This window comes from Excalfactoria chinensis, chromosome 2 (assembly GCF_039878825.1).
Source record: "Excalfactoria chinensis isolate bCotChi1 chromosome 2, bCotChi1.hap2, whole genome shotgun sequence".
In the NCBI taxonomy this organism is placed as follows: Eukaryota; Metazoa; Chordata; class Aves; order Galliformes; family Phasianidae; genus Excalfactoria; species Excalfactoria chinensis.
Genome location: NC_092826.1, coordinates 95,822,546 through 95,845,773, shown reverse-complemented (window position 1 = coordinate 95,845,773; position 23,228 = coordinate 95,822,546). Strand labels below are relative to the sequence as shown.

Sequence of the window (23,228 nt, the reverse complement as noted above, 5' to 3'; positions counted from 1 at the left end):
TTCCTTCCCTCCTTCCCTCCTTCCCTCCTTCCCTCCTTCCCTCCTTCCCTCCTTCCCTCCTTCCCTCCTTCCCTCCTTCCTTCCTTCCTTCCTTCCTTCCTTCCTTCCTTCCTTCCTTCCTTCCTTCCTTCCTTCCTTCCTTCCTTCCTTCCTTCCTTCCTTCCTTCCTTCCTTCCTTCCTTCCTTCCTTCCTTCCTTCCTTCCTTCCTTCCTTCCTTCCTTCCTTCCTTCCTTTTCCCCTGTACTGAAAACTGCTTTTTATGTGAATGAATGCAAAGCTTCTAGTTTTCAGCTTCACTCTGGAACATGCAAACACAAGAGAGTGAAAATGATGAATTGTGCAATAGCAGCAGCCTGAGCCTGGTTACATACCCTCTTGCATGTAACAGATCCCGAAGCTGACACCTGTCTGATCTGTATAGAACCTGTTGTATAGAATCTGTTTTATAGAATCTGTTGTTTTTATCTTTGTGTGTGTATTTGTGCTCATGGGGTAGGATAATCTCTGTGCAGGCAGAAATTGCATGTTACTACACTGCCTATTTGGGTTTTGAAGTAGCCAAGTTATGTTTCTAAGAACTGATTTAAGCTTTTTAAGCAGTGGCTTGCTTGCTTAGGCTAATCACTGTATTCACATTTCCGCCAACTGCTATGTGTGTCAGCATTCCACACCTGTACAACTGGCATAGGAAATCACAGCCAGCATGTTTTCATGGGAGCCTGACTTTTCTGGTGTGGCAAACTGCTCCACTGCAGGCTCTGCTCTTAAGATGTCATGAGGCAACATTTACAATATGTGACAAACTGTGTTAAGGCTAGCACACTGTTTTGAAAGTTAGTTCTGCTCTGCTTAGAACCACGGAATGGTTTGGGTTGGAAGGGACCTTTAAGATCATGTACTTCCAACCCCCTGCTATAGGCAGGGACACCTCCCAATAGACAAGGTCCCTCATAGCCCCATCCAGCCTGGCCTTGAATGCTTCCAGGGAACGGGCATTCACAACCTTGCTAGGCAGCCTGTTCTAGTGTCTCACCACCCTCACAGTAAAGGATTTCTTTCTGATATCTGGTCTAAATCTACCCTCTTACAGTTTAAAACCATTCCCCCTCGTCCTGTTGATACAAGCCTTTATAAAAAGTACCTCTCCAGCATTCCTGTAGGCTCCTTTCAGATACTGGAAGGCTGCTTTAAAGTCAGCAGCTCTTTGGAGTCTTCTCCAAGATGAAGAGTCCCAGCCTGTCCTCATAAGAGAGGTGCTCCAGCCTCATCTCCGGGCTCTCCTCTGGATCCGCTCCAACAACTGCATGTCCTTCTTGTGTTGGGGGCTCCAGAACAGGACACAGTACTCCAGGTGAGGTCTCACGAGAACAGACCAGTGGGGCAGAATCGCTTCCCTCAACCTTCTGGTCACACTTCTCTTGATACAACCCAGGCCACGGTTGGCCTTCTGGGTTGCAGGTGCACACTGCTGGCTCATGTTGAATCTTTAATCAATCGACACTCTCAAATCCTTCTCCACAGGGCTGCTCTCAAGCCATTCACTGCCTGGCCTGTATCTGTGCTTGAGATTGCTCTGACCCAGGTGCATGACCTTGCATTTGGCCTTGCAGAACTTCATGAGGTTGGCATGGGCCCACCTCTCAAGCCTGTCCAGGTCCCTCTTTATAGTATCTGTTCCCTCTCGTGTATCAACTGCACCACTCAGCTTGTCGTCTGCAAACTTGCTAAGGGTGCACTTGATCCCACTGTCCATGTCACCTACAGAAATGTTAAACAGGCAGCCTGTAGCAGACCCTTACTATGATGTCTCTCCTCCCTGCCTTCCCTTTAACCCTTAAGCTTTAGTGTCCTTGGCTGAAAACACCAAATCTCAGTGGAGATTGGGTGGGGTTGGTGTGACAAAGGCCATCTCTGTCCTCTTGTCTTTCCTCTACCTGGAGGATGGACCCCAGTGGTGTTCAGAGAAATGCCCTGTGACTTGCTTCTTGCTCTGCCTGGGCTTGGTGTGGGGAACTGGGACAGTGGCTGCCCTGTGAGAGCCCCCTGGAGTGCAGCCATAGGTCCTGCTGTAAGCCTCATACATTATGAATAACGCATTGTCTTCTAATGTATTGTTGGTGGCTCGTGTTGAAAGGCACTGAAAAGGCTGTTACTAAATGTGTTGGGCTTGATCTCCCTCTGCTGTGTGGACTTCCCCATCCTTTGTTATGGGGCTTTGGGCAGTGCTTCTGCTCTGATTTATTTATTTTAAAGTGAATTTTGCCCAAGTTGAAGCTGCACGCTGTGTTCTGCCTGAGTGTAGGCTGCCTCGCGATGAAGCAGATGGCTCTTCGCCAGGAGTGAGCCGCTCACTTTCTGTAATTTACCCTTCCTTTTGGCTCGGTCGGGCTTTTAATCAGCGCCAGCCTCTCCCATAGCCCGTTCCCTCGTGTCCGTTTGTGTGGAAGGGAGAGGGCGGCAGTCCGAGGAGCTGTGCCTGGGCTATGCTGACAGACGACTTTCCCCTTGTTTGTCAGGTTTGGAGCCTGTCAGCAGCGTTGCCGGTAAGTGAGGGGAAGAAAAGCCCACGCCGGGGCTGGGGGAGCGATGCTGAGCCGTGGAGGAGCGATGCTGAGCCGTAGGGGAGCAGCACGGAGGGAGCGCAGGATGCGTGATGCCGCCGGCGTGGCGATGCAGGCTCCCCAGCTGCCCATGCAGACGGCTCAGTTGGCAGCGAGGGATTTCCCCCTCCCACCCCTCCCTTTCTAAAGATCCTTCAGCCAGTATTACTGGTTGGATCCTTGGCTTATTGGTGATTTTTATTTTTTTATTTTTAATAAAAGAAAAATCCGTGCTGGTTTGCAGTCCGGAGCTGAGCTGCTAATCCCCTGGGTCTGCCCGAGGATGCTGGCGTGCCCCCCGCGTACACCTGAGCGCCTGGGGAGGGGGGAGCAGGGGCTGCCAGAAATGTTGGCCACTGGTGGGCAGCCCCGTTAAAGGTGGAGCGTGTGCGTGGGGCAGTGCCCATCTTCTCCGAGCCATAACCGACGCGGTAACCTGCAGCCATGGAGTCGCCCACGAAGGAGATTGAAGAATTTGAGAGCAACTCTCTAAAATACCTGCAGCCAGAGCAGATAGAGAAAATCTGGCTTCGGCTCCGAGGCTTGTAAGTAGCACTTTTTTTTTTTTTTTTTTTTTTTTTTTTTTCTTCTCATGTCCTTCGCCCATTTCCTCCCATTGTCAAAATTATTGTAGCACTTTCCTTTTATTGTTGGTACCTTCAAAATGACACAGGAGTTTCCACACCTGTTCTCCATAAATACAGTGACTTAATCTCAGCGAAGATCCTCTTGCTTCCTTAAATGAAACCCGCGTGTTACACTGAACAAACATTCTTAGCGGGAATGTAGAGATGTTATTTAATGAGACACCGTAATTTAGCAGCAGTTTTGTGAGATGCTAATTACTTTAGCTGCTGCACTGGAAAAGTTTTGTTGTTGCCTGAATGGAACCTAACAGGGTCCTCCTATTTGAGTAATATTTCCATTAGCTGCAACCTACAGAAAGAGGGTTTATTTTCTGTATGTGTACACCATTTCTGGCACTGATGCAGTTAATAAGGACAAAATAGGCAGGGAAAGCACAATTGGAAGAGATCTCCACCAGCACTTGTGGCAGCAGTAAATTCACATTGCACAGATCAGATTGTATCGGTTAGTTTATGCCTTTGCTGTTAAGCCTGACTTGTCATGAAACGGTGGGACGCTGCTTCCTGTGCTTAAAGAAAAACTTGGGACTGTAGGAATGTGGAAGTTTACATGCTGTAGAGCTTGTGTTGCTTATTTAATGTCTGGCATCTTTTTCAGAGTCTCAGTATGCAAAATGCTGTCTACCGGCAATAAGAGCCACTGTTGGCTGCAGAGCATTTATTTGCCCATCAGTTTTTGGCCCAGCCAAAGAGAAACATTGCCATATTAAGCTGCATCCCTCTCTGTGATCAGAACTGTGGGGTTTTTTATTGTTTTTGTTGTTGTTTGTTGTTTTTCCCTTTAGTTTCTCATGTTAGAGAATGTTTCAGCCTGCAGGGTGTGGGGGGGAGGGAACAAGAAGGATAGGAAAGGGCAGAACTGGGAACGCATAGGAGGAGCAGGCTAACACTGGACAACAAAGGGTTCCCAGTTAAACTGGAGTTGCTGTGAGGGTTGTTTAGTGTGAGCAGTGACGGCATATTTTGTAAAGCATATCCAAAACTTCTGTAGGACTCCAAGCAGAGTAAAAGACGTGCATGAATATGTATTTCCTTCAAGGCGTCACTCCAGGAAGCCTGTTTTGTGAAGGAACTTAATCAAAGTGGATGACAGCTGTCTTGTAAGCATTCCAAATAGAACAGCCACACAAAACAAACCCTCTTATTTTCAAGTCTGTGCCATGCTGTAGCATTAGGAATCCTTGCATTTCTGTCTAATACAGAGTTTAGCGGCATGCTGATTTGGATCACGCCTGAAGTTTTGCAGATAATTCCTTAGCAGCAGAGTAGTTCAGGGTCCCTCTCCTGCCTTCTGTACAAAGCAGTGACTGCATATTATCTGTCAAACCCCAGGCTGTTCCACCTTTGGGAGACTTGGCAAAACTGTAGGACTTATTCTACATTTGCAATAACAGAACTTCAGGCTGTTTCTCAGTATAGCCCTCTCTCTTGGCACTGTGTGCGTGTAACAAACACACTTTTTCTTTTTGAGTTTCAAGTTTTCTTTGCTCATAGAAGGGCAAAGAAGAAAGAAATCGGTTTTCATAGAGTCATGTAATAGAATCATAGAAAGGCTTGGGTTGAAAAGGACCACAATGATCATTGAGTTTCAATCCCCTGCTATGTGCAGGGTCACCAGCCACCTGACCAGGTTGCTCAGAGCCACATCCAGCCTGACCTTGAATGCCTCCAGGGATGGAGCATCTACAGCCTCCTTGGGCAACCTGTTCCAGTGCGTCACCACCCTCTGTGTGAAAAACTTCCTCCTAATATCTAACCTGAACCTCCCCTGTCTTAGTTTAAAACCATTCCCCCTTGTCCTGTCACTGTCTACCCTTGTAAACAGCTGTTCCCCCTCATGTTCATAAGCTCCCTTCAAGTACTGGAAGGCCGCAGTGAGGTCTCCCCAGAGCCTTCTGTTCTCCAAGCTAAAGTACATTTTCCGTCTCCAGTCATTATATGCATACACACACAAACTGGTTGCAGACTGAGGTTTGGCATCACACTTCATGATTTTTCTTGTCCTTTCTTATTCACGTCTGTGTGTGTAAGAAGAATGAGTCAATGTGTGCAGCCATCTCAGAAACCTTGTAAACGAGGCACTTCATTCTGCAGAGATCAAATACTACTCCAGGAGACATCACTCCCTGACTCCAGTGCTCTGACAGTTGTGTGATGCAGGAGCTGCTTGCAAGGCTCAGCAGTGCTTCCAGAGCAAGGCTAAGCAGGCAGTCAGGGTAACATGCTGCCAGGGACCTGTAGGCTGCAGCAGGCAGGGACCCCACAGGTTATTGCATCTTGCCACCGCTTCTGCACTGAGAAGGGCTATGATGATACAAACAGTCCCAGGTGCTCAGTATCAGGTTTGACATCTCCTTGGTATGACCTCACCTGGAGCTAGGCTGATACCTTCCTCCCTGCCCTCCCACCTCCTGTGCCATCTGGTGTGTCTGCTCCCAGTGACTCAGAGGATAAACCAGCATCCTATTTCACTGCCTCTTTCAGTATCTAGCTTTTCCAGGGAGTGGGGTCTCTTAATTTCCCCGCTGTCTCAGCCTGCATAGTTGAAAGGGAATGGAAACCCAAAGGCTGCAAAGGGGTGGTTAAGCTGAGGCTCTTTTCAGACTCCCATAATTTAGTGTTTGCTGCTTAAACAATTCTGGCGATAGCTCTTTTGCCATATTCCCACTACATTTCTGTCCCACAGGCTGGTTGGCATTTGGGTGTATATTTTCAAGGAACAGAGAAGCCTTTTGGACAGTGTGCAAAAGGCAGGCTCTGAGAAGCTGAAGCATGTGTCTGCAGCATGAGTCGTATGTTGCTGTAAGATGCATACAACATATTGAACTTGCCCATGGAATGGATTGGAAAGATTTCTTTCTTGGTTTCATTATGCATCTCTCTAGCACATGGTTTCTTGGTTAGGACAGCCTGGTTGTCTTGTTTGGATGAAGCAGTGGTTCTTGGGCCATATACAGATTCCTTTTACTGTTTAAGAAAGAGCTGAAATATCTATGTCATAAAGTTTCCAAAATATTTTTACTTGACATACACATATTTGTGACTTAATGATTCTGTGCAGCAGTGTACAGAAGTCACTGAACCTGCAGTGGGTTAATTAAACCCACAGGTTTAAGGCAGCATGATAAACTGCCTCATTGGACAGTGACTCGTCTGTGGCAAAATTCTTGGGTCTCATACGAGCGGCCTAAGAAACAAATGTCAGCTTTTATGCATGCCCTGTTAGGTATTCATTTAGGTTGAATCACAGATCAGAATTAATCTTTTAGTGCTTTATTTTTAATAAACAGTCATGAAAGGTTTCTGAATAAGCTGTTTCCTAGGCAAAAGTACCACCAGAGGTGTCTGAAACCCCTTGGGGAAAATCTTGTCAGTTGACTTCTGACCGCCTTGACCTTTCATGTCTTACCACAATATGAGCGAGGAGTTTTACTCCACAGCTCTTCTCGTAGGAACTCACTCAAGCAAAACGTGCCTGTGCTGGACATGCAGCCGTCAGAGATCTTTCTTTTCTTGGAATGAATGGCCCAGATTTCCCTGCAGCATCGTCCACCCAGGAATAGACCTGCTTCTGAGTTTCATTGTCATGATAAATGAACCAGGCTGGAGCAGCTCCCTGTCCCTTCTGGGTATCTCATATTGGTAGTAAGAACAGAGAGCCTGCAGAGCCACATATGAAACATGCTTACAAACTGTTATGTGAGAATGCTGTCTTTTCCTGTGGCAGAGCCTCCAAGCTCCCTAGTCCCATACTCACTCCTGCCTGGGAATCAGGGTGAGAGAAAGCAGATTGCAAAATACAGGGGAATGAGCAGAAAAGTTGTGGAGAAAGGTGTGTATGCTCTAATGCCTGAGGGTGAGAAGGCATTAAGTCCCCAAGGGAAGACTGCCCCCAAACTCCCTGTCCTTGTGCCAGGACAGCCAAAGGTGGCTTCTGACTTGCACTTGTCCTGCATCAGCCTGAACACTGCCTTTCTCTGGCAGATGCATAAAGCAAAAAACATGCCTTGCCAGAGGCTTCCCCTCCTGGCTGCCTGATGGGTATCTACATTCTCTTCCTCTTAAATACGTTTTTAATTCATGAGCAGATCTCTTTTGTTCCTTGGATGCTTCATGGCTGCGGGGGTGTCCATTTGTGATCTCACAGGGAGACTGCCTTTGAACAGCCTATTATTTCCTGGATGTGTTCACCCATGAAGGTAGACAAACTCAGTCTTCAAGGAAGAGTGTTCCTGAATGATGATTGCTTGTTTATGACTCTCAGTAACTCCTTCTGCTAGAAAAAGGGACCTGAGTTTCTTGCTCTTCAGTAAGGGCTACATTCTGTCTTCCACACCCCACAGGTCCTCTCCATGGCTGCCTTTTTTCAGACTTGCCTTAACCAGCTCTATACTTGGACACTGCATACAGAGGACTTACTTGTGAGTCTGCCTTGTACTCTCTTACAATTGCCAGTAGTTCATTCTGTCACGCACAGGACCTTCTGCTCTTCAAAACATCCGTCAAAGTTAATCTGGGCCTATTATGGGATTGTGGCAAAGCTTGGAGACCCAACTTCAAAACACAACTGCATGATTGCTTTTTAAGCTGGTGGTTTCTCCATGAAGCAATGCGCAATGGTGGCTGTGTTCAGTTATTCTTGTTTTAGCACTTGGACTCCCAGCTGCAGGGCTGCGAACTCCCATTTGCTATTTAGGGCTCTTAAAGGCCCATGAAGAGGCCCAAGTTACCTTCCAGCTTCTCAGATGTGGAGAAAACACCTGAGATCTTTTTAATACTAGGATTATATGTTGTATCAGTGATATTTAAGAATGCAAGAGCACATACCCAAAGAGCTTCAGCTGAGCTGTGATGGTTTAGGGCAGCTAAAGACCCAGCTTGGAGGTATTTTCAGCTTAATTTTTGGTTGTTACAGTGTAACCAGGATCTGCTGGTGCCCCTGCCATACCTTAAGCATTGCAGAGGGAGAAGAGACAGAAAGTACTTTAACTTTTTTCCTGATAGCTGGGATTGTAATGTTAAATTGCTAAATTCATAATAAATGTCTTCATTCTCAGTGTAGCCCTTCCTCACGCTCCCAAAGATGGATCTACAAACAGCAGCAGTCTCTGAATTGAGACTCAAATGGGATGCTTGACTTTGATCTCATCTTTCAGGCTGTCCTGCTCAAACCTGTCAGTGTAAAATTAGTCTAAAAAATCTGAAGGGGAAGGAAAATAGAAACAGATAAATCAGTGAGTTTGGAAAGTTCATGGTTTTGCTGAAGATATGGAAAGATATTTCAGCACATAGGGCATTTCCTTAATTTCCCCTACAAAGCACTGTGCATCCTATCGATGGCGAAGAGGTCCAAATGCAAATGTTACTGGAAGACTGAAATTCAGATTTGGTTTTGAAATAAATGGTGATGCAACTGATTTCAATGGGAAAACATGCAGCCTCAATGACTGAAGACGATTTGGCAAGCATTACTGAGCCATTGCTTGGTTATTTGTTTCCCTGTCTTATCCGTATGCACTCCACAGTATTTTTAGGTTTTCTTACATGAAAAAATGTCACATGCAGAACAGCTGGTTCTCCCAGTGACAGTACCCTCATCTGCTTCGTTTTCATTTATGTAGCCTTCATAAACAGGAAAACAGAAAGCTCCCTTCAGTTCCAGTGGCGCTCCCTACACAGTAGGCTTTGTCCCCAAATATTTTAGCTGGCAACAGATAGTAAAGGTTTAAAAAGCCCCTCAGAAAGCACCACTTTGTTAGTAAATGTGTAAATTAGTCAGCTTTCAAGTGGAAAATATGAATATGCTAATACCTTTCCGGAGGTGAAAGAGGCACTCCTGCTGTCTTTGGTCTTGGTTTCAGTCTTCCTGAACCTCCTGAAAGTCTAGGTTTAAACTGAAGCCCTGTTCACCTTGGAAGCAGGACTGAGCTACTTTCAATCATATTTCAAAACTGATGCTGCTGCCCTTTTCCTAGTTTGGTTTTCCTGATGAGCATAGGCAGGGATTATTTGTCAGAGAACCATGTCAAGAAACCTCTGTATAGGCCTCTTAAGTCTGTATTTGACTTTTCTCCTGTATTTCAAGTTGCCGCTGAAAGTAGAGACGGCCATATTCAGGAACAGAAGGTGGAGGCAGGTCATGGTTCCTGGGAGGACTGAAAAGGTCTCACTGGTCAGAAAATGGCCACTGAGTCTGCGCTGGGGAAGGCTGTGCCCTAACATGGGCCTAACAATTCCTAGTTGGGGTGAGCCACTCTTAGGGTGTGAGTGACTTAGCTAGTTGTGAAGTTTGTTGGGGTCTGGTTGGTCTACAATATCATTCTCCCCATAGTGTGACTATCAGACTGACCCATAACAGCTTATTTTCTCCTCCCTGTAGTATAGGCCCTGAAAGAAGTGCTGACAGCTGCTGATCTCATGGCTGAAAGGTGAACAGAGGAAAAAATGGTAGGAACATAGTGACTTTAAAAGAAGATAATTATAAAGTAAAGTGTTTGGAGGTGTAGTAATTCAGTAAACTGAAAAAAAAAAAAATTGCCACAGCCCTTCAATTACTTCGTTCCATCCAGTGACTTTTATTTGAATCTTAAATCAATAAATGAATCCTGTAGGTAACAAAAGAGAGAAGACTTCATGTTTAATACTGAAATGTTGTCTAAGAAATAATATACACTCTAGTTTTTACAATAATCATAAAAAAAAGCTTTTATTCTTCTGGAGGTAGTACAGATGAATCATAACTGCAGCCTCAAAAGCAATTATTTATTTCAGCAATCATAAAAGGAAGACCGTAGTCTGCTGTAGAAGAAAGGGGCTCCCTTTGTGATTTAAATGCAGTGCTTTTCAAATATCACTGCTGTAAAGCGTGCAATCCTGCATAAGAAACAAGAATATGAAAAAAAAAAGTTATTTCAGGGAAGATGAATTTAAACCTTAACTCAAAGGGAAATTACAAGTCTTTCTGGAATTCTTTTTTTAAAATGCCTTGGTGGGATAGGAGTGCATGCATAAAGAAAGAGAACTCAATGGAAGACGGTGCTGAAAAATCCTCTGCATGTTTATGTGTTTCAAAGGCTGTGAGGCCAGCTCATCTCCTAATCTGCCAGCTTTTGGAGGATTCAAACACTATATTAAATCCATCTCAGCCCTTGAAAGGATTTTTAAATACCGTGTTTCTCTTTCTTTCTGCAATTCATGAGATATTTCCTTTCTCTTCTCATTCCATCAAAAAATCACTTCTGTCCCTTCAAAATACTAGATACTCTCTGTCTCTGAGGGGTGATTGAGGTACATGTATTAGGGCTGACCCATTAAAACACTATAGCATTTTTGAAACGTACCTCTTACAGATGTGATTTGCTCTCAAGCCACTAGGGATTTGGGTAGACTGGAGGTTTTCTGGTAGGGCTTGTTTGGATTCAGAAGGCTGTTTCTGATCTCATGAACTGTGCTTCTAATACTGGGAAGAAGGGCTCCATTGATACCCATGCATTTGATGGGGTGAAATTAGAATCCAGTTCTTGATATTTGAAGATTTTTTTTTTCTTTGAAGAGTTAGGTTTTAAAAGTAATTCATGGCTTGAGAAAAGTCATGTAGCCATGTGACAATACAGGATTTTCCCCAATAGAGTTAAGCCCAACTATGTATTTAAATTTGTATTATAGCTGAACAACGGACCTTCCTCTAGCAGATTCCATACAGCCCAGGCCTCAGCTAAAATTTGTCTGCAGTTGTCTTGGGTGTTCAAAAAGCAGTAGATTGAGTGTAGCTCAGAAGCTGGTGAAACTGATTATCAGCTCAGCTGGTTGGCTACAGCAGAATCAGGATTTTTCTCAGCAATTGCTCATGTCCGTGTTGGGAATGTTTGAATTTTTCTGCCCAAGAAGGGTGTTGCAGAGCACTCAGAGAGCCAAAGCTTTCTGGTTTTCAGAAGGGGCTTGAAAGATATCCAGTTCTCTCTTTGCCAAATTACCCAGTTAATGTCTCCGTAGACTACCTTATCTTCTGTCAGAGGACCTCCATGTCTGACGATTGGTGGAGAAGGCTGTATAGGCTAGGCATGCAAGGATTTTCATAATCTTTCTTAGAGAGAGAGTTGAAGGAGATTATTTATTTATTAAGATGCTTATAGTCTTGGAGGAGACAATTTATTAGGATACATGTAGGCTTATATGCTTCATGCTTTTTTTCTATTTTTTTTTTTTTTTCAAGCTGTGGTGTCGTTTTGTTATTAATGTGACACTTAGAATAGCTATTAGTAGGTCTGTGTCATCACTTTAGAAGTGATTTCTTACACTCTTGGGGACAGATACTATTTGTGCACAAAACTCCTAGCCAAGACAGAAAATTGCACAATATCCATCTGTGGTATGAATCCTGGCTTGGTGAAAGTCTCATTTCAACACTAAGATTAGCACAAATTAAATGTAAGATCTGTGCCATTTTAACAGCTAACACTGTTCAGAGCCCTGCAGCTATAGCTGCGACACTCAGGGAGTCCTTGCAGGGAGAGCAAACTACAGCAAGCATCTAAGGGCAAAAGAGTTGACGTAGAGCATAAACTCCCTTGCAGGGCTGAACCGTTCCAATGGTTGCTGTAAATGATGCTCAGATCACACTTCCTCCCATGCCTCCTGTGGAGCAGCTGTTTTTCTGCGATTCACTAGCTGTAAGCAGTTAGTGGTTTCTGCTAAGTAAAGAGACTGCATACACAATTTAAATATCCTCCTATACACATATTGGTGCATCAGGAACAGCTACATCAGATGGGACAGCTTTTATTTTTTTTATTTTTTTTCTTGATTTGCTGGAAAAGTGAAAGAGGAAGCTGTGGGGGTTGAGGCTGGCTGGGAAGAACTGGGATATCGTATATGTGAGAACACAGTGACTCAGAAAGAGGGGAGAGGAGAATGAGAGAGCTTAAAAAAATAGGAAAAGGGTTAAGGGAAGAAAAGAGATTAGTTCTGTGAGCAATTCAGGCCTCTACATGTAAACATTTGTTATATTTATTTACACACAGCTTAAAATAGTTTATAACACAACATGTGCAGTTTATTTAGGAGTACTGATGAAAATCACAGGGATAAGGGCTTCCTTTAAAAGCATTTTAAAATGCTGCCCAATTTGTAGCACTAATTTTTTTTACCTCACTCAAATTTTAATGGGAGACCATGAAGAAGACACTTTATGTTGCAAGAATACCACTGGCTACCAATGCAGAAAACACTGCTCGTCTGTCACGTTCAGAACATGACTTCGTTTAGGTGAATGAGGATCCCTTCTTCAGATTGCTATTGCTTTGTTTTTACAGGACTGGAGAATTGTCTTTGATATTTTGGCCACATTCCTGGTGTAATGTCAAAATTCTCCCTCTCATTTTTCATTGGCTTTGTCTGGGCAATCATCTTTCTTTTCCCCCTTTTCTTCGCACTCATATTCCAGGTGCAAGAAGCCTACAGCTCTGGATGCAGTTGACTGGGTGTATAGATTAAGTCATTCACATTGTGTGGAGAGTATCTATGAAGTGTTTTGCAGAGAGAGGCGTGTAAATGCTCAGTGATCTCTGTAAGACCCGTTTCTAATTAGCTCAGTGGTAGTGAAGGTATCTCCTTGCAAATGGAGAAGAATCAAATTCTAAAGTTATGCAAATCTGCTGAATAACTCACAGCAAACTATCGTAATGGTCCCACCTAGCCTCCAAACCTCTGGAACATCAAATAGCATTTTCATTGCCTTCACCTTGTGGAGGCAGAGGACTTGACTCCACCTTTAAAGCAGCCAAGCTTTTAAGAGCTAGAATAGATGTCACAACTGCAGCGCTTGGCATGTGGAAAGGGCTGGAGGAATTGCTTATTTAAATATATCTTCATCTCTGAGTCTTTTGAAGACCTCCTTCCCACAGCTGCTGCTGCATCAAGATACTTGGGAGATAGCTGGCAGCAGCAGGGAGTGGGGCCTTAAATAATCACCTTAAATAGTCTCACGTCACCTCCTCTGTTCTCTGTGCGTGTTCAAGGACCGCTCCTATCTGTCCAACAGTCCATTCCATTTCCCCAAATTCTCCCTGCTGTGTTGAGAAACTCCCATGCCCCGTGTGTGGGGCAGTGCTCCTGAACTGCAGGTTGGCATCACACATCACACTCAGCACTAAAGGCCCCTCCATGAGAACTCTCCTCCTCCATATAGGCTTCTGCTGGCTGCACATCATTGTTCAGCCTGCTCCTCTCTCTCAGGCACTGTTCCTGGAAGAACACAGCGGGGGAAAGCCCAGAGGAAGAGCAGTGGCAGTTCACAAGAAGTTGAAATGTTGCTTTTTCCTACCGCTGACATTTAATAACCAGTCTGTTAATGAGGAGGCGCAGTCAGGACAATAGCTGCCCCTCCCTCCTCGCACAGGGCCATGTCCCTAAAAGCCTTGAATCATTCCTAAGAGCTATCGTTGCGCTGAAGGAGGGGGTTGCTGGGAGGTGGGGGGTGGGAAAGAGGAAGGAACATTATTTTGGAAAGGGAACACTATGGCTTTGTGCGGTGATTTTTTCACCCCATGTTTAGGCTTGTTAAACAGTAATCCGAGTGTTTCAGCCTGTAACCCGGAGTAAGGAGAGTGCCTGGCACAAAAACCATGAGATTTAGAATCCTGCGTCACACCAGCTGTCTGCGAGCGGGTAGAGAGGGTGGGCTGTGTTCGGGAGGGGGAAACAATAACAAGCAGTAGTCCAATAGATTTAGTAGAGCTTAGGGCAAGATGCAGATTTGTTTAGTGACTTCGTGCACGCGGCTGGTCTGCTCTGATGTAATTCCAGGGCATGTTTCCTGTCTAGATATTTAATCCAGGGTATGAACAATGATTTCCCCCCCCACCTCTCTCCCATCATCATGCACGCAGTAACTAATCACAAAGCCACCCTGCATGAAACAAACTGGACAGCTGCCTGCTTGGCTCCAGCAGGATCTGAATACATTCATTTTGCATAGTAGCAGTGAGTAAAGTAAGTTTTTAATCTGTGCATGCTTATTTTTTTCCAGGGTCTAAAAGCTTTTTCCCACTGGGGGAAATGGAATTTCAGCTAAACTATTATGTGCTTTGAACATGCAGGATGCATCAATATTGCCACTATAAATTCTCTGCAAAATGATATTTTACATTATTCCAAACAGAACTGTCCCCTTTTACACTTCTTGTTGTTCTGACTTGGTCCTTTTAGTTCTTTTCATGGGAAAATAACCAAGCTGCAACCAAAGAACGCATGGACAAGATTGCGTATCTGCTCCCTTTTTTGAGATATTGAACTAAGAGAAGGAAGCAGCATCCCCCTGTTGAAGTCAGTGTTACCCAGTGAGCACAATGTGCAGCGCAGTGCTCAGAGCAGCAGGGAGGAATTCCCTCCCTGCCTTCCATCCCATTGTTCAAGAAGTCACAACCCCTTGCAGTGAGAGATGTAGATAGGCTTGTTGAAGTACCACCCATCCTGTGCTCTGTGGGTCATCCTCTTTGTGTATCGCAGAGCCAAAAGTTCCATCAGCCATTTGAAGTAGCCATCTAGAAACACTTGGTCGCATGAAAGTAGAAATGTCTTCATAAACAGTAATTTGTTGTGTGAAGGTCATAGAGTTTGGGTGAATTCATGCCAGCTACAATAGCAAGTTGGGGTTTTTTTTGTTTATTTTGTTTTTTTCCCTTTTTAAATTATTGTTTTTGTTTACTTGCGTTGTTTTTGACATGAGGAGTGATGGAAACGTGAGTAAAAATAGAACAGCTTCAAGACTGCAGTAATTGTTCAGGTTCTATACAAAATCCACAGGAACTGAACTAGATTTCTAGAAACCTATAGAATGGCTTCTGCTGTCTTTTCTTTGGTAGTTAAGATACCAGCACATTAAAATACCAGTTTCTTGTACAGTCCAGGATGGTTCCAGGAGTGAATTTGATTCTGATTTGCCCTTGCTGACACCTCATGGTGTGACAAGCTGGAGCACTCAGCTGTCCCCATGGGGCTCCCACTGTTCCCTGCAGATCCCTCTGCCTCAGGCTGTCTTGCCTGAAACCTTTGAGCCTTCATATGTACACAGTGTTCAATGCAAAACAATTAAGAAAACTTTGCTCCATTTTCACCACACTTGATGTACGTCCACACTTGATGTACGTTCTGTGTCACGAAGAGGTGCACAGTGGTTAGCTTGCCTCTTCTGGCAGCCAGCACTGTTTATCAAAGAATGAGCAAGCTATAGTTGTCCTTCATTAAAATGAAGCTCTAGAAAATAATGACAACTTACCACAGATCATCTCTGTGTCATTGGGAAATAAAATACCTGTAACTAATACACCGCTGGTATGCTGTTATCTGAACACAATTGCTACAGCTGCATGGGGTCCTACCCTACCTTCCTGCCTGAGACAGCTGCACTGAATTTAGGGTCATCATCTCTCATAAGAGCATATACTATAGCATGTATTTGTCACTGATGTCACTTTGCCCAGACCATGTACCTATAACCCCAGTGGTAATGCCTTCAGGCTCTATCCACTCTTTACTGAATTGCTGGAGATGGAATTGCAGCAGCCTCGAGCTGACTGCAGAACAAAGGAGTCCTCACAGCTTGTGCTGTCAGTGAGGCTCTTCTGTAAGAAGATTTTAAAAAACATTGCCTCTCCTATTATACTTCACATGGAATCATTACACACACCAAACCCCAAATGAGAACGTGGGAAACTTCATTTAACTGCAGTTAAGAACAATATCAAAGCAAAACTTTGCAGAATAGCAGAAGCAGCGCAAGGGAGGTATGGCCTAGCAACTTCAGTCCTCTTTGAGCATGAAACAAGTTTCTTGAAATGCTTGTTTACCCAGTTTAGAAAACTCAGTAGCTGAACTGGTGAAGGCTGTCAGATCTGCTAAATATCAAAACAGCATTTTTTCTTGTGTAATTATTTTTACATATATTATTTAGTTTGATAAGATAATTGGTTAAAATTAAATTCATACTTTGTTTCCTCTTGTTACCAAGTTGTGACGCATCATCCCCTTTATGTTCTAGCTATACATCTCTTGTCCCATTTCACTGTCTTGTCTCTGTTTCTTCTGAAATTGTCGTGCCTGTTACAGGCTGTGAATGTTTCTTGCCATTGCATGGTTACACTGCGCATGCCCCTGCTTCAGAGCATGCAGACTCTTATAATCTAATTAAAATGAGAAAAATGACTGCCTCATCCTCTCATGATTTCACTATGTCCCCATGTAGGTCAGGGTCCAATTTAAAATGACTCGTCTTTTAAAATCCCCACGTAACACCCCCCATTACATTGCAAGTACCAGCTGAAATCTCTTTCCTCATCCGCTTCTTATGGTTTCTTCTCCTCCCTTGTCATTAGTCTCTGTGGTTGTATTGCTTTTAACTTAGCACAGTATTTTGCTAAACAGACTGTGTGGAAGAAACAATAAATTACGTTTTTTATTGATTAGAGAGTGATTAAAGCAAGAAAGCTGGTCTTCCTGTTTCAATTAGGGAATTAAAAACCCAGTAGCAGTTGATGGCATCATCCCCTTCAAAGTCTGGCACTCTCAATATATTTATCTGGTCAGGGCTCCCATGAGATCCTGAGATTTGACAGATGCCAGTCCGTAGTCTGTGCTGTGAGATTTGGGTTTTGTTAATTGGTTTATACATGGTTATTAATATAGGTTTTGGTAACATAACTCGAATGCATCACTAATCCAGCGATGATGACAAATAATTTGTAATGCACTGAATGTTTCAGAATATTGAGCTGCTGGGAAGGAGGATTTTCAATTTATGTGATCCCATCAGTTGGAAAAAGTAGCTTTATCTGAGCCACAAGCCTTTCCTCTTTGGCAGTGACGTTCAGGGGCTGGTGCCTTCCCCTGTTATAAGCTAATGCGCTACTGTGGTGTGGTCAGAGAAGGCACTGGGGCTTGAGAGCTGGGAATTGCTCTTTATCTGCTGCCCAGACGTGGCTGCTGAGGGGAGAAGTCTTAGGAGTTCTGAGCCAGTGAATTGGTGAGAAAAGCAGTAAAAATGAATTGTGACTGGCTGCTAAAGAAGACAGCAGGGGAGGAATAAAGTCCAGCATGGCTGCAGATTCACTGGTTGTAATGAAAGAGCAGGAATGGTCTTCTAGATTGAACTGAAGGGAGGCTTGTTTCTGTTTTGCCAAATTTTATTTATCTCATTGTTGATTCACTAAGCTACGAAACAGGCTTTCAGCACTGTTATCTAAACACCTGTTCTAACATTAGAGGCTTCAGTTTGGCAGGGAAGAGCAAGACTTGGCAGAATTTAATGTTTCAGTTTGGTGAAGTGTTAACCCACGACATGAAGTGACTTCATCTCTGCGCTTCCAAAGGAACTAGTATGAGGAAGCTTGTAGGGAAGCAGGAATGAATAGTTGAGGGTACAGGTGTGATGGTACTCCTGAGTTCAAGGACAGATGTCTAAGTGCTCCCACTCAGATCTGTTCCTTTGTGTCTGCTGGTTGTTCCTTGAGGGTGGCTGGGGGAAGTGTCTTTTTAAAACTAGCAGATTCACTTTAGCTAGTCTCTTGGCTCCCTAAATACCCATTGCTTTCTATTTCCCAAAAGAACACGGATCCAGCATGAAGCAGGCCCTGTGTCAGATCCAGGCTTTGTTAGGAGGTTCAGTTGGGAGAGCACAGGCTACTGGATTTCAAGAACTTCAGAAAATATATCTGTTTGCTAAATTCCTAGGACCCCCAGGATGTCCATTCCAAACCTAGGGCAGTGACCAAGCTAAACAAAACTAAGCCACTGTGGGTGACAAATTATGAGTTTCAGCTAGAAAGTTAAGTAGTTTGACCATCTCTGCACGCTAAGGACATGCTTGTGACCACTGAGCTGAGCGGTATTAAATTAACTATGAAGTGTCACCTGTTCTCACTTGCATGTACCACTGGTACTGTACTGGTGGTTAACAGTAAGTCCCAATGCTAACAGCAAGTGTCCTGGAGGCTGTGAGCCCACAGAGATATTACCAGGGCAGATACAACCCATCAGTCTGAACACAGTGCTCATAAGCTTCCATGGATAAAGCTAGGCAAATATCCTTCTTTTACTTCTGCAGCACCCACATTTTCACCCTGTGTGCTGAAGGGATGCCATTACTGTCAAACCCTATGGGATAAATATGGAATAACTATGGAGTAACGCCATTTTAATCATTCTGCTGTTATGAGTAAAAAATGTGATTTAGGTATTTCTTCAGAGACTGTGTAGGAGTGAACAAGCAATTCATTGAGTTAGTTGATACACTGAGTTGTGTAATTATGGGGTAAAAACAGAGCAGTTGGCAGAGCTGTTTAATCCTCCATCTCCTCCACCCTCCCTCCTCTCCATATCTGCTTAATCATGTTAACTCACCTCTCAGCAGAATTCTGAGGATGTCCTTACAGAATTCAAATGTTTTTTGTTGTGGTTCTGTTCTCTTCATCTATGGGCTGCTAGTTAGGAAGGAATTACAGGGGCTTTTGGGAACAACTTGTGCTCCAGTTAGCTGCTGCTGTGCTAAGTTTATGTACAATCCAAAAGCAGGTGTTACAATTCTCACTGGGTTTACTTTCATTAGACTCCAGCAGCCCACTTGCACGAGTACTGGTTTTGACTTGGTACTAGGCTTGTGTGGATGTAATTGCATGAAGTTCAGTGAAAGTGAAGTTATATCTAGTTCGCACTAGTAACAGAGGACCTACCTAGCATGGTGAGTCACCTCTTCATTCTCTTCAGCATAAGAAAAAAAAAAAATCTTTTTATTTTATTTTATTTTTTTTTTTAATGCAAGCTAAATGTAGACCTATGAGTAATACATTCCATGACAGAAAATGTGAGTTGAATGGATGTGGTAATTCTTCTAGCATGGCATGCGTACAGTGGGAAAAGAAACAGAACTTGAAAAGATTTGATAATGTCACCAAGTCTCGTGCAAGCACAAGTACTGGGTAGCCCAGAGGTGCAGGAACTTCACTCTTTCTGTCAGTTTGGTTTTGATATCAGACGATCAAGTGTCCCTTGAACTCAGGTGGAAGATGCATCTGGCTCCAGATTTTTCCCAATGGCTCTACTGAAGACAGTTTAGTTTCTCAGTTCCTCCTTGCATAGACTCCTCATGGAGAGATAAACCAGGGTAACCTGTCACCCCAACAAAAAAATTAACAACTAACTCACCTCACCAAATTAGCTCGCACACAGCGGCTGACTGCAACCATCTGTTGATGCTGACTGTGGTATGAAAAGAGGCACCTTCTAATTTAATTGTTTGCAGTGACCTTATTTCTTGGCAGATGGGTGCAAGCAGTGGCTTGCACTCTTAAAGCAGGTAGATGTTTGGGGATGAGTGGCTGGATGAATGAAGAGGATAGGGACCTGGGAGTGTTGGTTGATGAACATGAGCTGACAGTGTGGCCAGGAGGGCCAGCGGCCCCTGACTACATTGATGCTCTGAAACATGTCCAGAGAAGGGCAACAAAACTGGTGAGGGGTCTGGAGCACAAGTCTAATGAAGAGCAGCTCAGGGAGCTGGGATTGTTTAGCCTGGAGAAGAGGAGGCTCAGGGGAGACCTCATTGCACTCTACAACTTCCTGAAGGGCGGTTGTGATGAGGAGGGCCTTGGCCTCTTCTCCCAGGAAATAAGCAGGACCAGAGGAAATGGCCACAAGTTTCACCAGAGGAAGTTTAGATTAAACATAAGAAGGAACTTTTTCTCTCAGAGGGTGATCAGGCACTGGAATGGCTGCCCAGGGAGGTGGTGGAGTTGCCATCTCTGGCAGTGTTCAAGAGGCATCTGGATGAGGAGCTACAAGATATGGTTTAGTGGCTTGTGGTAGCAGTGGTAATAGGAGGACAGTTGGGCTAGATGATCTTGTAGGGCCTTTCCAACTTTTTGATTCTATGATTCTATAATGTCAACACTGTCTGCTTTTTCAAAACAAATTGAAGACTATCTTTGAAAACAGCCTAACTTTGTTAACATCATCTTTTTATATTGTTGGTGAATAGCATTGTAGAATTTTTTTCTTTTTGAAATTCTGGAAGTTCAGATGTACAGTAAAGATTTTCTAGATGTCAGCAGTAGTATGGATGCAGCAAATGATTTCTCTCCAAAACAATTGCATGTAGTAGTGATGCTGAATATAAGAATAGAAATTCCTTTGTGTATGTTGCCTTCCTTCAACTGAAACAAGCAAATTCAGTGCCTGTAAATGTGGTCACTAACAGTACATGTAAACCTTGGCTGTAATTGGACTGCAGGTGTGGAAACAACAATAAACATCAATAATAAATTTTTATATGTGCTTCTTAAAGCTGTGACAAGGCAAATGCTTTCTTCCTAGTATGGTTTTCCACTGCAGTAAAAATATTTTTGAAAATAAGGTTAAAGGTGTAACTGATAAGAAAAGTGATGCTTTACTCAAATGCAGACAGCACCCTAAGGCTGGGCCACTTCTTTGCAAAAACTTTTAGCCAATCAGGAGATTGTGAAAGGTATTTCTGCTGGAACGTGAAGGCTGACTTCACAAAGAGAAAGACTTTACGAAATCCTGTGAAAGTCATGAGCCAGTAAAGGGAAAAATTAGTTTCAATAGTTCTGCAACACAACATGATACACTTAAAGGGGAAATAAATGACTTGTAAATAACTTAATTTTTAAATTTAAAATGTCGTATTGATGTAGCAGAAATAAAAATCCAAATAAAACCTTTGGATTTCCTGGGAAAAAAATCAACCTGGATTTGAATGGCCAAGCAAGCAGAAGGTTTTTCAGCAGCTTCTTTTTGCAAGAAATTTAAGTGAAGTTCTGTGTTTGTCAGAATGTTTCTGACAGAATACAGCTTCCAGTTTGGAACTCTGCAAGATGAAATTTCTGGTCTTCATCCTTTTGTAATTAAAATGAAAGCTTCCCTCAGAATCAGATGAGCCCAAGTGGGATTCTGCTTGTGTACATCAGCATCATTAATATCAGTAAGCTACTCCTGATGCTGCTGTTTGTTATTTTACTCTTTGCATTGGCTTAAAATTAAATAAATAATTATTCATACGGCCAAGTATAAATAAAATACTAAAAAATCTTTATGAATTAAATATCAAGGGCTTAATTTATGGTTCAGGCATGGTCAGAAGCAGTACTTGAGTACTATTTCTGAAAGTAATATTGAATGAACCATTTGACAGCCAGTATACACTATTAATTCTATGAATTCTTAAGTATAAAATAGCACTCTTTTTTTTTCTTTTTTTTCTTTTTACTTTTTTTTTTTTTTTTCCCTTTTTTCTTTTTTACTCTTTTTTAAATGTAATTTCCCCCCTATTTTTAAGAAAGAAAGTACCCCCTGTTTGGGTATTAAGTCAGACAAGACTGGGCTTGTCTGGCTTATCCACAATATTCCCATCTGCAGTACTATCAGAGATGAGGAAGTGGAATTGGATGCTTACAACAGTACTCCATTACTACATACTCAGAAGGCGGGGACCACCTCATAGCGTGTTGCTGAACAGCAGGATGTTAATTTTGCACTCTTCATTGTAGCCCTCACTGTGTTAGCATCACTGCTTGTTAAGTTTAGAGCTCATTAGTTTCACTTTAACTTACAAAAGCATGGAAGAACTTAAGTGAGATCAGCACCCTGCTTTGCCAGGCATTGTACAAAGCCATTGAACACACTGTTGCAAGATAATGAGTTGACATTCATTCAAAGTACAGTGCAGAAATACCGCTGCAGCTGACTGTATGGCTGCACAGAAGGGTTTCTGATTGGATGTTGACACCTTGTGCCATGACCTGTAGAGGACAAACCCACCTTGCAGCCTTTACAATAACAGATGTGGTGGACAGGTGGGGCTGTTAGGCTAGAATCATGAATAGGTGCAGTCAGCATCCCATTGCCCTTGCAATTTCTGGTCCTGGTCACAGCTCACTTAAGTCCTGACATACATGCATTGTGGCACCTGAGTTTTGGCAGAACATAGAACTTGTGAGGACCTGAGTTTTCTTTCCAGAGCAGAGCTGTTGTAAAATCACTATGACTCTGCACTGACTGACCACAGCAATGTAGCTGATCACATCACCATCACTATAACATAATGGGCTTTCCACAGATCAGACCACATTTCTATGCTGTATGGAGACACAAAAAGTACACATCAGCATGTGAAGGTGGTTCCTGCCACTCCCTGTTTAGAGTAGTAACTGATTCATTTTCAGCTGCTGTGACCCTTTCTTAAATAAAAGGGCAAGACACACACAGGCAAGTTAATGGCATACTGCTGCAGTTAATGGCAACAGCTACTGAGTTTAGCTGGAGATATCTGCATCAATTTTGGAACCATCTTATGGCATAAGAGTCATCCCTTAATTGCACCTATTGCTGACCCTCTCCTTTTCTCATCCTCACCAGTTGAGCTTTCTTATCTCAGTTGTGTTTTGTTCTTTTCCTGCAGGAGAAAATACAAGAAAACATCACAAAGGTAAGACTAAATCACAGAGGACTGGAAGGTGTTTGTGAGTTATCTGTCTCTTTTTTGTTAGGGCATTTGAAGGAGGATCTTCCTGTTACAAGATTGGTTTTGTTCCCAATGAAATGCCATTCCATGGATTGTTGCCCTATTTGAAGGCCCATCTTGCACTGCTGCTCCACATTCCCTCTAGTGCTAGTGATAGTCCTCTGTGATGCCAGTGGAAGATTTCCCTGAGTGAAGACAAAAATATTTGCCCTTGAAGGCCAAACCTTAATAAATGTCACTCTGTTCCTTCTGCTGGTCCTAACTCCTATCACTTACTCATCCTGTAAAAAAAAAATGGATTGTTGGCTTGTAGTGTTGCTAATGATCTGTGCCTTTGCAGGAGACTGAATGGGAAGCAGCAGCCTGTTGATTAACAGGCCCTGTTACAGCTCCCTGATTCAGTTAACTTACTGCCTCCTTGCAGGAGGGAGGACTAATGGGGTTCTTTGCTA

At 43.4% G+C, this 23,228-nt stretch overlaps 1 protein-coding gene across 5 annotated transcripts in view; it reads left to right on the top strand.

Moving 5' to 3' along the window:
- Window positions 1-23,228, top strand: part of LOC140248855 (dual specificity calcium/calmodulin-dependent 3',5'-cyclic nucleotide phosphodiesterase 1C-like) — a 322,620-nt gene that overhangs the window by 152,406 nt on the left and 146,986 nt on the right. Inside the window, exons 1-3 of one of the 5 annotated variants that reach the window (XM_072329918.1) lie at window positions 2,171-2,544; window positions 2,824-3,146; window positions 22,714-22,740. The exons of 2 other annotated variants lie outside the window; for them this stretch is intronic. In XM_072329918.1, the coding sequence (XP_072186019.1) occupies window positions 3,046-3,146; window positions 22,714-22,740 (128 nt within the window). In that variant the 5' untranslated portion in view covers window positions 2,171-2,544; window positions 2,824-3,045. Of the gene's footprint in view, window positions 1-2,170; window positions 2,545-2,823; window positions 3,147-22,713; window positions 22,741-23,228 lie in introns of those variants that run through there. 2 more of the 5 variants (XM_072329919.1, XM_072329920.1) reach the window with 2 other exon arrangements.